At 46.1% G+C, this 15,366-nt stretch overlaps 1 protein-coding gene across 1 annotated transcript in view; it reads left to right on the forward strand.

The window, feature by feature from the left end:
- Nucleotides 1-14,976, forward strand: part of DENND3 (DENN domain containing 3) — a 71,255-nt gene extending 56,279 nt beyond the window's left edge. The window contains exons 19-23 of the mRNA XM_081951043.1: nucleotides 3,112-3,272; nucleotides 5,639-5,772; nucleotides 8,161-8,279; nucleotides 9,489-9,626; nucleotides 12,168-14,976. Of these exons, the coding sequence (XP_081807169.1) occupies nucleotides 3,112-3,272; nucleotides 5,639-5,772; nucleotides 8,161-8,279; nucleotides 9,489-9,626; nucleotides 12,168-12,392 (777 nt within the window). The 3' untranslated portion in view covers nucleotides 12,393-14,976. The remainder of the gene's footprint in view (nucleotides 1-3,111; nucleotides 3,273-5,638; nucleotides 5,773-8,160; nucleotides 8,280-9,488; nucleotides 9,627-12,167) is intronic.
- Nucleotides 14,977-15,366: the final 390 nt, after the last annotated feature.

A 15,366-nucleotide genomic window follows, 5' to 3' on the forward strand; every position in this document is an offset into this window, starting at 1 on the left:
CTTCACAATGAAACTAAGTGATCGGGCAATGCAGGAGAAATCCGGTTCATTCCGGTTCAATCTGTTGGCTCAGTGGTGGTCGGTGATTGAAACACATAAGGGAATATCGCTCCCAGCAGTTCCATAGGTGGAAGGTGTAGATATTTTGGTGAGGTACCGACGTTTAGTACTTTAAGGAGCCTCAGACTGCTCCTAAGTGAAGGGAGTGGAACATCTGCCAGTTTGAACTGAGGTAACAGAATGTGAGGCAACTGGCAGTTGGAACATAGTTCTTTTCAGGTGAGGAGGAGGAGTAGAATGTCTAACTCCTTAGCATCAGAGAGTGTTAATATAAGGCAACTGGCAGTTGGAACAGAGTTCTTTTCAAGTGGGGAGGGCGAGTAGAACTCCTTAGCATCAGAGCGTGTTAATTACTGTATAAGAAATACTAATGACCTGTTGGTCATTTTGAAAAATCCTTTCTTAGTGAATTTGCTGGGGAATGTGCTTTTCCATACAGTGGTCTACCTTGGTTAAGGGCCCAGGAGAGGAAGGACCACATATCTTTCTCCACCTCTTCTTCGGAAGAAAACCATGTTTGTTTTGGGGATCTTCCTCTCTTAAAAAAAGGCATATTAAAGCAATTACTTGTGCTATTCATATTAGTAGAAGTTTCTGCTCTGGAGAACACTCCACTTTTTATTTTAGACCAGTTGATAACCCAGTGTTGCCCAGGTATTTATTTATTCTAATCCTGTATTAGATAGGATTTCTAATGTTGGATTTTCTCCTTTAGCAGAGGGAGCCCCCTTGTGGAGTACTGTGAAGCTGTTACCGTGATAACTCCACTGTGCTGTACAGTAAAAGCCATTTTACGGCAGTACAGTAGAAGCCATTTTAAGGCACAATAGTGCTGTATCTTAACAGAACACACATACATCGAGGGATGTTAGGGATGTCTTACCACCACAGTATTTGTTTCCAGAGAGTAAGTCATCTGTGTATCAAGTTTGGTTGAAATTGCTCAAGGCATTCCAGAGTTATGCTGGGACATACACACAGCCATTTATATAGAGTACTATGCAAAAGTTTTAGGCAGGTGTGAAAAAATGCTGTAAACAAAGAATGCTTTCAGAAATATAAATAACGATTGTTTATTTTTGTCAATTTTCAAAACACAAAGTGAGTGAACAAAAGAAAAATTAAATCAAATCAATATTTGGTGTTACTACCTTTTGCCTTCAAACCAGCATCAATTCTCCTAGGTACACTTACACAAAGTCAGGGATTTTGCAGGATTATAGTCGGGTGTATGATCAACCAATTATACCAAACAGGTGCTAGTGATCATCAATGCCACACTGAAACCCAGTCATGAACTGAAACAGAAACAGCTGCGGAGGCGTAAAACTGGGTGAGGAACAGCCAAACTCTGTGACCAAGGTGAGGTTGTGAAGGACACTTTCATATCATGACAAGATTGAGCACAGCAACAAGACACAAGGTAGTTATACTGCATCAACAAGGTCTCTCCCAGACAAAGATTTCAGAGCAGACTGGGGTTTCAAAATGTGCTGTTCAAGCTCTTTTGAAGAAGCACAAAGAAACGGGCAACGTTGAGTGGTCGGCCAAGGAAACTTAGTGCAGCAGATGAAAGACACATCAAGCTTATTACCCTTTGAAATCGGAAGAGGTCCAGCAGTGCCATCAGCTCAGAACTGGCAGAAACCAGTGGGGCCCAGGTACACCCATCTACTGTCCAGAGAAGTCTGGCCAGAAGTGGTCTTCATGGAAGAGTTGCAGCCAAAAAGCCATACCTCCGACATGGGAACAAGGCCAAGCGACTAAAGTATGCTGGGGTGCAGAAAAATGGCAGCTGGTGCTCTGGACTGATGAGTCAAAATTTGAAATGTTTGGCTGTAGCAGAAGGCAGTTTGTTCGCTGAAGGGCTGGAGAACGGTACAATGATGAGTGTCTGCAGGCAAGAGTGAAGCATGGTGAAGGTTCCTTGAACGTTTGGGGCTGCATTTCTGCAAAGGGAGTTGGAGATTTGATCAGGATTAATGGTGTTCTCAATGCTGAGAAATACAGGCAGATACTTATCCATCATGCAATACCATCATGATTGGCCCCAAATTTATTCTGCAGCAGGACAACGACCCCAAGCATACGGCCAAAGTCATTAAAAACTATCTTCAGTGTAAAGAAGAACAAGAAGTACTGGAAGTGATGGCATGGTCCCCACAGAGCCCTGATCTCAACATCATCGAGTGTGTCTAGGAGACAGAAGGATGTGAGAAAGCCTACATCCACGGGAGATTTGTGGTTAGTTCTCCAAAATGTTTGGAACAACCTACCAGCCGAGTTCCTTCAAAAACTGCGTGCAAGTGTACCTAGAAGAATTGCTGCTGTTTTGAAGGCAAAGGGTGGTCACACCAAATATTGATTTGATTTAGATTTTTCTTTGGTTCGCTCACTTTGCATTTGGGAAATTGACAAAAAATAAACAATCATTATTTATATTTCTGAAAGCATTCTTTGTTTACAGCATTTTTTCACACCTGCCTACAACTTTTGCACAGTGCTCTATACACATATATATTAATAATACAATACAATACAGAAAGAATTAAACAATCAATTTAAGGAATAATTTAATATACTGAAATAATTAATATTCCCCATGTATCTGTGGATTTCTAATGGAGTGGTATGGTGGCCTAAAAGTGGAGCTCTCGCCTCACAATCAAGAGTCTTTGAGTTTGATCCTAGGTAGAGGCAGATATTTCTCTCTCTGGACACAATGAGAATATATCAGCTGAACAAAACTCCGCATTGGTGACAAGGATGACATCCGGCCATTAAACGCTCCACTAGCTCCATTCAGTTGCCCAGGGTCCACCCCACAAGTAATTATGGCGTCATTAAAAGATGATGATGATGATGATTATCAGTAGATTTTTAGTAAATAAAAGGTGGGAAGAGTCACATACAGTAAGTTCTTCAGAAGTTTTGCATTACATCTCTCTCTCTCTCTCTCTTTCTCTCTGTCTGTCTGTCTGTCTGTGTCTTTTTCTTTTTTTATGCTTCTCTGCCTTTCTCTCTCTCTCTCTCTCTCTCTCTTTTCTTCAGAAATGTATGATCATGGCAGAACAAAGTCAAGTTTGGATCGGCTCTGCAGATTCCGTCATCTACCTGATCAATACCCACAGCATGTCTTGCAATAAGCAACTGAATGACCATCGCTATGAAATTGTGGACATCGTTGTGGGAACCAAAGAGAGTCTACCCAGGTGGGTGGAGGATGGCAGGGATGGTGGCCCTTATTAAAAAAAAATCTAGAAGGTGAATTTCAGGAAGAGCCAGCAATAGGAAGAGCTGATCTGGAAAGCCCAGAATTGGGCAAGGACCAGTCTAGGTCTCAGTTGCAGACAGTCACTTAGTGCCTGTTCAAAGTTATGACAGACCTTCCTAAGGGCACTTTCGATTTGGTTCCAAGGTTCTGACAGATCCTCCCCCCCCCCCCCCAGCAATGGTCATGGTACCTGCACTTCGGACTCTCGACTGCCAGATTACAGCTGCTTCCAGGATCCTGTGGTCACATGACCATGTTTTATGCCATCTTTTTTGCCAAAAGGCACTATTTACTTCTGGGGGTTTTGGGCTAAACTTCCCCATAGCAAACCACGACCACCACAAAGACAGCCATAAACCTGGCTCAGTCTTATGGGTAATCCATTAGGGCTGGGATGTCAAGGCCTGGGGGCCAGATGCGGCTCGCAGGGTGCTTAGATGTGGCCCATGGGGCCGCCCTGGAAACAGCAAAGGACTGGCCCACTGTGCCTCTGCCAGTGAAAATGGAGCTCGTGGTGGTCCTCTCGAGCTCCATTTTTGTTGGCCGAGGGTTGCAGGAGACAGTCGCAGCTGAAAACAGAGCTCAGGAGCCCATTTTTTCTGGCCGAGGGTTGCAGGAGACAGTCGCAGCTGAAAAGGGAGCTCAGGAGCCCATTTTTTTCTGGCCGAGGGTTGCAGGAGACAGTCGCAGCTGAAAATGGAGCTCAGGAGCCCATTTTTTCTGGCCGCGGGTTGCATGAGACAGTCGCAGCTGAAAAGGGAGCTCAGGAGCCCATTTTTTTCTGGCCGAGGGTTGCAGGAGACAGTCGCAGCTGAAAAGGGAGCTCAGGAGCCCATTTTTTTCTGGCCGAGGGTTGCAGGAGACAGTCGCAGCTGAAAAGGGAGCTCAGGAGCCCATTTTTTTCTGGCCGAGGGTTGCAGGAGACAGTCGCAGCTGAAAAGGGAGCTCAGGAGCCCATTTTTTACTGGCCGAGGGTTGCATGAGACAGTCGCAGCTGAAAAGGGAGCTCAGGAGCCCATTTTTTCTGGCCGAGGGTTGCAGGAGACAGTCGCAGCTGAAAAGGGAGCTCAGGAGCCCATTTTTTTCTGGCCGAGGGTTGCAGGAGACAGTCGCAGCTGAAAAGGGAGCTCAGGAGCCCATTTTTTTCTGGCCGAGGGTTGCAGGAGACAGTCGCAGCTGAAAAGGGAGCTCAGGAGCCCATTTTTTACTGGCCGAGGGTTGCATGAGACAGTCGCAGCTGAAAAGGGAGCTCAGGAGCCCATTTTTTCTGGCCGAGGGTTGCAGGAGACAGTCGCAGCTGAAAAGGGAGCTCAGGAGCCCATTTTTTTCTGGCCGAGGGTTGCAGGAGACAGTCGCAGCTGAAAAGGGAGCTCAGGAGCCCATTTTTTTCTGGCCGAGGGTTGCAGGAGACAGTCGCAGCTGAAAAGGGAGCTCAGGAGCCCATTTTTTTCTGGCCGAGGGTTGCATGAGACAGTCGCAGCTGAAAAGGGAGCTCAGGAGCCCATTTTTTCTGGCCGAGGGTTGCATGAGACAGTCGCAGCTGAAAAGGGAGCTCAGGAGCCCATTTTTTTCTGGCCGAGGGTTGCAGGAGACAGTCGCAGCTGAACAGGGAGCTCAGGAGCCCATTTTTTTCTGGCCGAGGGTTGCATGAGACAGTCGCAGCTGAAAAGGGAGCTCAGGAGCCCATTTTTTTCTGGCCGAGGGTTGCAGGAGACAGTCGCAGCTGAAAAGGGAGCTCAGGAGCCCATTTTTTCTGGCCGAGGGTTGCAGGAGACAGTCGCAGCTGAAAAGGGAGCTCAGGAGCCCATTTTTTCTGGCCGAGGGTTGCAGGAGACAGTCGCAGCTGAAAAGGGAGCTCAGGAGCCCATTTTTTCTGGCCGAGGATTGCAGGAGACAGTCGCAGCTGAAAAGGGAGCTCAGGAGCCGATTTTTTCTGGCCGAGGGTTGCAGGAGACAGTCGCAGCTGAAAAGGGAGCTCAGGAGCCCATTTTTTTCTGGCCGAGGGTTGCAGGAGACAGTCGCAGCTGAAAAGGGAGCTCAGGAGCCCATTTTTTTCTGGCCGAGGGTTGCAGGAGACAGTCGCAGCTGAAAAGGGAGCTCAGGAGCCCATTTTTTTCTGGCCGAGGGTGGCAGGAGACAGTCGCAGCTGAAAAGGGAGCTCAGGGGCCCGTTTTTGCTGCCAGAGGGTTGCAGGAGGCCGTCGCAGCTGAAAACGGAGCTCAGGAGCATTAGAGTCTGGAGAACGACCTGTGCTGATTTTTGCAAGGGTTTGTAAGACGTGTGTTTCTTAATCCCTTCGAGTAGCGAGGTGTATTCCTGCAGTGTGGACGGCACCGTGATTGCCTGGAACATCAGCTCTCTGAAAGTGAACCGCAGGTTCCAGCTGCCCTTCAACCTGGTGACTTCGATCCACTTCTACAAGCATCGACTTTGGTGCTGTGAGTTTCCTGCATCGCACGCTCAATGATCTTCTAAAATGCTTCCTACTTTAAAGTACTGTGCCTTGCCTTTAATCTCAGCCCTTTCCATCTTTCTGTATCGTTCCCGGGGCATCCTGATCAACCCTAAAAAGTCAAGATGACAGACAGCTTGTTGTTAGTCGCAAAATCATGTCCAACCCGTCGCGACCCCATGGACAACGTTCCTCCAGGCCTTCCTGTCCTCTACCATCCTCTGGAGTCCATTTAAGCTCACGCCGACTGCTTCAGTGACTCCATCCAGCCACCTCCTTCTCTGTCGTCCCCTTCTTCTTTTGCCCTCAATCTTTCCCAGCTTTAGCCTCTTCTCCAGGGAGTCCTTCTTCCTTCTCATTAGGTGGCCAAAGTCTTTGAGTTTCCTCTTCAGGATCTGGCCTTCTAAAAAGCAGTCAGGGTTGATCTCCTCCAAGATTGACCGCTTGGATGGCCTTGTAGTCCGAGGGACTCGCAGGAGTCTTCTCCAGCACCAGAGTTCAAAGGCCTCCATTCTTTGGCACTCAGCCTTCCTTATGGCCCAACTTTCACAGCCGTCCATTGCAACTGGGAAAACCACAGCCTTAACTAGACGCACTTTTGTTGGCAGGGAGATGTCTCTGCTTTTTAGGATGCTGTCTAGATTTGCCATAGCTTTCCTCCCCAGGACTAAGCGTCTTTTAATTTCTTAAGAAATTAGAAATTGAAATTAAAAGATGACAGCAGTTATAGATTAATCCGTCAATCAGAAGTGGAGCTGGAAGGGACCTTGGAGGTCGTCTAGTCCAACCCTTTTCTCAAGCAGGAGACCCCATATACCATTTCAGGGAAGTGTCTCTCCAGTCTCTTCTTAAAAGCCTCCAGTAATGAAGCTTCCCACTCTGATGGCTAGCTGTTCCACTGGTTAATTGTCCTCACTGTTAAGAAATTTCTCCTTAATTCCAGGTTTCACCTCTCCTCAATTAGTTTTCAACCATTGCTGCTTGTCCTGCTCTCTGGTGCTTTGGAGAATAAATTGACCCCCTCCTCTTTGTGGCAGCCCCTCAAATACTGGAAAAACGCTATCATGTCGCCCTAGTCCTTCTTATCTTTAGACTAGCCATACTCAGATAAATAGGATGTCAGGGTAATGATGATTTAAAGTTGACCAACCAGTGTAAGGCTGTAACTTAAGATGATGAGATGAGGATGAATGAGAAGGGGTATTGCCGCTTTAAGAAGCCGGGTTATTGCACTTTAAGAAGCTGTCTATATAAAGGAGACCATGAAAGGGCATATCACTCCTTGTGTTGTATCTCCATTGTAGGTCTCTGTGTAGAGTTGAAGATTGATTGCTTGTTTGGTATTTGCAAGACGCTCCGCAGTATAAGATGCACCTAGCTTTTGGGGAGGAAAACAAGGGGGAAAAAATCTGCCTCTGCCTCCCAGCAGTTTGCGTCCTTGCAACAAACAGCAAACAGTACAGACGATATACACTGTTTGTATATTTCAGACTATACTTGTACAGATGCTGTTAAAATTGATATGGCTTTCTGGAAGTATACATTATTCTCTGCTATTTAAAAGAAGATACAATAGCACTGGGCCTCTTCAGATCAAGCATTTATTTTAAAAAGCTTCTTCATTTTGTTAAACTGTCTAGAACAATAATAAAACAGACTCTAAAAAAAAGGTCTAATAATTTGAACATTCTATAGGCATTTATAATTATTGACTTACCTCCTTGCAACAACACCAAAAAAGCCTGTTTCAGTTTAGTCTGATTAGAAGAAGAAAAAATCTGCCTCTGCCTCCCAGCAATTTGCCTCCTTGCAGCAAACAGCAAGTTTCACTTTCAATTTCAGTTTAAGCACAGGCCTCCCGATGATCAGCTGTTTCAGGCTGCAGGGATTGCATAGCCTATTGCCGCCTCCGCAAGCCCCATTTTCCCCGTTTGCTGCAAGGAGGTAAACTGCTGGGAGACAGAGGCCAAAGGGTGGAGGCGGTGGGCGGGTGGGGCTACATTCGGTGTATAAGACGCACCCAAATTTTCACCCTCTTTTATGGAGGGAAAAGGTGCATCTTATACTCTGAAAAATACGGTATCTATACATCGGTCTTGTCACGCTGTGCGCACTCGGACATAGGTTTTATCTTGACCAGAGGGGGACACTGCAACAGTCATAAGGGTGAAACACAATCGTAAGTCCCTTTTTTTCAGTGCTGTTGTAACTTCAAACGGTCACTGTTGTAACTCGAGGACCACCTGTACCGGATGGGATTAATACCAGATTTACCGCTTAGAGCCCTCTTGCTTTTCGCCTTTCTCTCGTGTCGCGGTTTCTCTCGAAGGCGTTGTTTCCAGTCCTAAACTCTGCGTTGTCTCTTTGCTTTAAGGTATACAAGACTACATCGTTGTGGTCGCCACAAACGGGACGGTTCGCCAGAAGGTGAAACTGGAAAACGTGCCCACCGACCCCCTCACGCCTCTGCTCTGCTTCCAGTTGTTTCCTGAGGTACCCTATTCCTAGCATTGCACAGAGGAAGCCAAGGCTTCTCAAGAGCCTGAAGCAAACTCCTGGTCCCAACAAAAACCCCTTTTATTAATTTCCTGTGAATTCTGCTCATTCACATCCAGCAAAGTCTTTCGAGGGAGGATTTACAGTCACAGACCTTCTCTGGCTTGGAGAGCTGACAGGCTGACATCTGCAAAACGTGGCAAGGAGCCTCGGAGAGTCACGAACCAATTAAGCGAACTAATTGCCTCCTGCAAACTCCACTCCCCTTTCGCTCCTCTTTTCTTTCCTCTGGGAGGGGCCATTCATCGTCCACCTGTGGCCTTACTCCCAAGCTGACCCCTGTTCTTTAGCTGTTCCCTTCGTCTGGCAACTCTGCGCATGAGCACACTGGGAACAGGCTCCAGCTGTTCCTCTGCCTCACTGCTGTCTAACTCTGAAGGCAGCTGATAACTGGCATACGGCCCTGGCCTCCTCTCTGCCTCTGACACAGAGCCCTCATCCGAGCCTTCCCCAGACTCCAGGACTGGCTCATCTTCCTCCCCAACCTCCTCACTATCCAAATCTGTTGCCAGCTCTGCTAGCGGGCCACAACAAGTAGTTCTCGACTTATGACTGCAGTGGAGGCCAAAATTTTTGTTGCTAAGTGGGACAGCTGTTAAGTGAATTTTGCCCCATTTTACCACCTTTCCTGTTCCAGCTGTTCAGTAAATCCCTGCAATTATTAAGTTGTTACCCCAGTTGTTAAGTGAATCTGGCTTCCCCATGGTCAAAAAGTCGCAAGAGGTGGTCACGAGACCCCGGGACACTGCAACGGTCATAAATATGAGTCACTGGCCAAGTTAGGAACACGGTCGTTAAGTGGATCTGGCTTCCCCGTTGGTTTTATTTTTTGTCAGAAGAGTTGCAAAAAAGGCATCACACGACCCCGATACGCTGCTGCAACCGTCATAAATATGAATCCGTTGCCGAGTGTCCGAATTTTGCAATCCCGTCACCATGGGGACACTCCCAGCGGTTGGCAGTGTGGAAAAACAGCCATAAGTCGCTGTTTTCAGCGCTTGAACGGTCATTAAACGAATCATTTTCAGTCGAGGGCTACTTGTAATTTCTACCCGGGCTGCTGTGGCAGCTTCAAGCAAAGTCTGCCATCCGGAATCTTCTACGCCGTTGTCTGACGTTGCCTGTTTTCCTTTCTTTGTGCCTCAGCGGGGCGAAGTTTGGGCTTCCTGGGCCGGCAGCTGTGAGCTCTTGATCTGGAGCATGGAGGATTTCTCCACCCCCTTGCAAAAGATGAGCCTGCAGGATTGCTCAGAGATCACCTGCATGATCAAAGTGAAAAACCAGGTAAGTCAAACACGCAGGAATTCTTCGGGCTCTTTCGTCGTAGTGATTTTGGCCAATGTCGTAGGGGCCTCATTGAATTTGGGTAACTGCAAGTCCAACGGTTTGCTTAAAATGAGAGGCAGTTTGGTCTAGTGGTTAAGGCATGAAGCTAGAAACCGGGAGATGGGGAGTTCTAGTGCTTTAGACATGAAAGCCGGCTGGGTGACTTTTAGCCACTCATTAGGAGATGGGGAGTTCTAGTTGTGCATTAGGCATGAAAGCAAGCTGCGTGACTTTGGACCAATAATCAGGAGATGGGGAGTTCTAGTTCTGCCTTCGTCATGAAAGCGGGATGCCTGGCTTTGGGACAATCATCAGGAGATGGTGAGTTCTAGTCCCACTTTAGGCATGAAAGCAAGCTGGGTGACTTTGGACCAATCACCAGGAGATGGTGAGTTCTAGTCCCACCTTAGACATGAAAGAAGCTGGGTGACTTTGGACCAATCACCAGGAGATGGTGAGTTCTAGTCCCACCTTAGGCATGAAAGCAAGCTGGGTGACTTTGGACCAATCACCAGGAGATGGTGAGTTCTAGTCCCACCTTAGGCATGAAAGCAAGCTGGGTGACTTTGGACCAATCACCAGGAGATGGTGAGTTCTAGTCCTGCCTTTGGCATGAAAGCGGGATGCCTGGCTTTGGGCCAATAACCAGGAGATGGTGAGTTCTAGTCCCACTTTAGGCATGAAAGCAAGGTGGTTGACTTTGGACCAATCACCAGGAGATGGGGAGTTCTAGTTCTGCCTTTGGCATGAAAGCGGGATGCCTGGCTTTGGGACAAGCATTAGGAGACGGCGAGTTCCAGTCCCACCTTAGGCACGGAAGCCAGCTAAGTGACTCTGGGCCAGTCACTCTTGGCCCAACCCACCTCACAGGGTGGTTGTTTGTCGGGAAAACAGGAGGAGCAAGGAGCATTAAATATATTTGCTGCCTTGAGTATTTATAAAAGCAACAAGGACCAATTTTTAAAAAGCAGGTAAAAATGACGCTAGTGTTAGAAAGCACAGAGAATCGGCTTTCCTAGACCATTTGCAACCTATTTCATTAATTAATAGAGGCAAAAATATTACTACACCTAGGATGGCTGAAAGCTCCTAGCTCAAAGGAAGAAGGAAGCGTTTAGAAGCAAACAAACTGAACATTCAATGAAATTTTCATAATAAACCATCTATTCTGGGGCCAGATTCTGACAGGCTGTGTATATAACTCTGGTTTTATATATGGATTTTACCACTAGGGGGCAGTGGATGACCATTGAACCTACATTCCATTGCATTATTATACCTACAGGTGTAAAACCAGGAATATATGCTGAAATGTTTTTCCCATTTTAGGGTTCCTCTAATATGGGGGCACGGCATAACATTAGGCCTCTAATTGCCTAGTCCTGTGTTTTTCAAACGTAACTTTTAAGATGTGCGGGCTTCAGCTTCCTGAATTCATGAAGGCATGGCTGGCTGGGGAATTCTGGGAGTTGAAGTCCACACGTCTTAAAGTTACCTCATTTGAAAAACACCGCTGTGATCTCAGAGATCAAATAAGGTAGGTGTATACAATTTGCAACCTGCATTTTACCTCTGGTGAAAATCAGGTATGACTAATTGATCCTCACTTTTTAACCATTATTCTGTTGCTTTAAAAAATCCCCTTTTCTGCTGATGATATCGTAATAAACTTTATGATAGCCATAGTAGGATGGATGGATGGATGGTAAATAAAAACATTTGCTTTGCATGGAGGGATATTTGAGCCACGAGAGATCCATTTTCAAAGCAGAAAAGATGACCTGGAATATCAGAGCACACTCATGTCATAATGGCTGTGGGTTCGATCCTAGGTAGAGGCAGATATTTCTCTCTCTCGACACAATGAGAATAATCTGCTGGGAAAAAACCTCGTTGGCGACAGGAAGGGCGTCCGGCCAGTAAACGAGTGTTCAGTTGCCGAGACTGCAAGGGATTATGGGGGTCATTAAAGGAAGACGGTGGTTCGTGTTGTGATGCCGAAGGAAAACATCGACTTTTCTTAGGCTTGTGCACTTGTTACGAAAAAAGAACATTTAGTTTAGTAAATGCCCAAGGCGTAACAGACAAATCCATGCGCCTTCCGAGTTTCCGCAAACCAGGGACCAGCACAACATGTGGCTCTGGAGCCGCGTGTGGCTCTTTCATCCCTCTGCTGCGACTCCTTGCCGCTCAAAATATGTGTCGCAACTCCCGCCAGCAGGCCATTTATTGAGTTTTTCGATCCCCAGTAGGCCAACCACGGATAAACCCAAGAAAAATAAAAGTTTTGGAAGAAAACAGACTCTTTAATTTAAAATACATATGCTAGTTTTGTGGGCACTCAGGAAATAGTCCGTCACAGGAAGGATTCTGTGGCTCCCGGTGTTTTCTTTTCTGTGGGAAACGGGTCCAAATGGCTCTTTGAGTGCTTAAGGTTGCCGACCCCTGCCTCGAGCCCCTCGTAGACACCTTTTTCTAAACGTTTGATTTCCTTTCCAGATGTGGATTGGTGGCCGAGGACTCGCCCAGGGCACGGTCAAAGGGAAAGTCTACGTGCTGGATACGGAAAGGAAATTGGTGGAAAAAGAGTTGGTTGGACACACGGATGTGGTGAAGTCCTTGTGCTCCGCCGAGGATCGCTACGTTATGAGCGGAGGAGGAAAGGAAGAAGGGAAGATAGCAATCTGGAAGGTGGAGGAGAGTTTGGGCTTCCAGTTCATTTAATATCATTCGAAAACATGAATGGAGAAGTCAACGTTTCTTTTTAATTTATTTCTAACCCTTTCAACCACAAATTGCATACTAAGAAGAGAGTGTAAATAGGGAATCCCTGGAAATTCCTTAATGCAGGAAGTCCTCGACTTAACAACGGTAATTGAGCCTGGATGTATAGTCATAAGTCGTGCCAGTCGTTAAGCAGGTCATCTTATGACCAAACCAATCTTATGACTTTGTTTTTCTGTAGTGGTTGTTAAGCAACCAGGGCCGTCATAAGGTGAACCCATGACTGCGGGAGTAGTGGGGGGGGGGCATAGTCAGAACTTGAGTCTGGGTGGTAATTACCTTTTGAGGAGTCCGTCATAACTTCAAATGGTTGCTAAGCAGCCAGTCTTTAAGCGGGGACTGACTGTACCAAAATCTCCCAAATCTGCCTTTCAAAATCAGTTGGGGTCCCTTGTTTAGACTGTATATAGGTAGTCCTCGGGTTACGATCACAATTGAGCTCAACGTTTATGTTGCTAAAGGAAACATTTGTTAAGTGAGTTTTGCCCCATTTTATGACTTTTCTTGCCACGGCTGTTAAGTGAATCACCGCAGTTGTTAAATCAGCAACCTAGTTGTTAATTCCTCGTTAACTTCACTCGTGCCCAAAGCGGATCATGTGACAACCCCCCCCCAGGACCCTGCAACCGTCATAAGTATGAACCAGTTGCCAAGCATCTCAATTTTGATCTTATGACCACGGGGATGCTGCAATGGTCATAGGTGTGAAAAATGGTCGTACGTCCCATTTTTCACTGCCGTTGTAACTTTGAACGTTCACTAAATGAACTGTTGTAAGTCAAGGACTACCTGTAATCTACCTGGTTCAGGATTTGGACCTCTGTGCTTACTGAAAAGCGAAACTGTTCACTGTCCGATTGCACCGCTTAAGTAATGGGTGTTAAATTTTGATTTTGCGAAATTTAAAATAAGGTGCGTTGGAGGCATCATCCGAGAGGCCCGCTATGCTGCGTCTGGTGCCGAGCTCAGAGAGGCCGCGTGGAAACACTTCTGCAAGACCCCACAAAGAGAATAGATCCCTTTCTTTCCAGTGGTGTTCTGCTCTTAAGATTTATTAACAGGCTAGCTGGATACCCGTCCTTCGCGACAAAACTATTTGATTGGGCTATGCAGGAGAAATCTGGTTCAATCCATTGACTGAGTGGTGGTCGGTGATTGAAACACATAAGGGAATATCGCTCCCGCTGCCTTGAGTCCGGAAGCAGGTAGAAGGCATAGACATTTTGGTTAAGTACCGACATTTAATACTGTAAGGAGCCCCAGGCTGCTCCTGAGTGAAGGAGTGAAATGTCTGCCAGTTTGAACTGAGGTAACAGATTGTGAGGCAACTGGCAGTTGCAAAAGAGTTCTTTTCAGGTGGGGAGGGGGAGTAGAACTCCTTAGCATCTGAGTGTGTTAATTACTGTAAAAGAAATGCTAATGATCTGATGGTCACTTCGAAAAATCCTTTCTTAGCGAGCACCTAGAAGCCAAGAGGAACATACGTGCCAAATTTCAGGTTTGTAGGCTTTACGGTTCTGGAGATTTCGTGATGAGTGAGTGACATTTCGCTTTTCTATAGAGGGAGATTAACAGAGTTGGAAGGGACCTGTAGGTCTCTAATCCAACCCCCACCTAAGCAGGAGACCCTATATCATTTCCGACAGATGGCTAATTTCTACTAATTCAGTCACTATGTTGAAGAATGAAATAAGATTGGTTTGGCATGATCTGTTTTTAACAGGCCCGTGCTGACTTCTAGTTATAACTTTACTCGTTTCTAGATGTTGGCAGATCTGTTTTTTTTAAAAAAGTATCTTTTCCAGTATCTTCCTGGGTATCGATGTTAGGCTGATTGGTCTGTAGTTTCCCGGGTCTGTTTTTCCCCCCTTTTTTTGAAGATGGAACCATATCAGCTCTTTTCCAGTCCTCTGGTAGTTCCCCGGTACTCCAGGATTTTTGAAAGATGCGGTACAGTAGTTCTGAGATTACCTCTGCCAGCTACTCTGGGATGTATTCCGTCAGATCCCGCTGATTTGTCTGCATCAAGGTCAGACAGATGTTCTGTTACGGTTTTTTTTGGGGGGGGGGGACTTAGTGAGAGCTGCTTGGTAAGAGAATTTAAACCTTCCCAAGAAAGCTCCTATTGCAAATGTTGAATGGGTTAAAGTCTCCGTTTCTTAGAGAAACAATATTATTTCGTGTTGTCCACCGTTTTCCTATTAAAATAGGAAAGCCTTGTTTGCAACAAGAAGGGGGGGTCTTTCGTTTGCTAAATGGACCCCGCCTACGTGGTCTCCCTCTCCCAAAGTCTTTATTTTCTCCCCCATTCTGAATATGACCCCTCCCCCATTTTGTAGTAACATTCCCCAACTCCATCCCCCGTGCTTGTTTAAAATACTGTACATTTTGCAATGAACGTTCGTTTTTCCTAGCGGTGGATAGGTGGCTGAACAATACTTATACCATATTGTAAATATTAAAAGAATTGTGTAAGATTTCGAATGCAGTCACGTACGGTTTCATTGTGACAGGCTTCTAATAAAACCATGTCATTTGAAAAGCATTGCCATGAACTTTTTTTTTTTAATTAAAAAAACGATGCTTAAATAGCTACATGAAATGCCAAACAAACACAGTATTCAGTGCCAAAAAATCATAGCCAAAGCACAGACAAAAAAAGTCAGATATCCCACAGAGGAGAGTGGATGTTCTATCAAGTTCCCAGTTGAGTCTCCAGAAAATCAAAGCTAGAAGAAGATGAAATTTCATTGCCTGAAATGCATAGCGCTCTTCACATCCAGAACCAGCAAGCACAAAAATCTGGGACAACAGTACTACACAACACAGAAAGTCAGACATGGAAAGATACAGGGAACTGTGCAGGTAGTCCTCATCTTATGGCCAGAATGTCAGTTGTAAGTCATTAAGCGAG

The sequence above is a fragment of the Natrix helvetica genome, assembly GCF_964273705.1.
Source record: "Natrix helvetica genome assembly, chromosome: 4".
Taxonomy (NCBI): Eukaryota; Metazoa; Chordata; class Lepidosauria; order Squamata; family Natricidae; genus Natrix; species Natrix helvetica.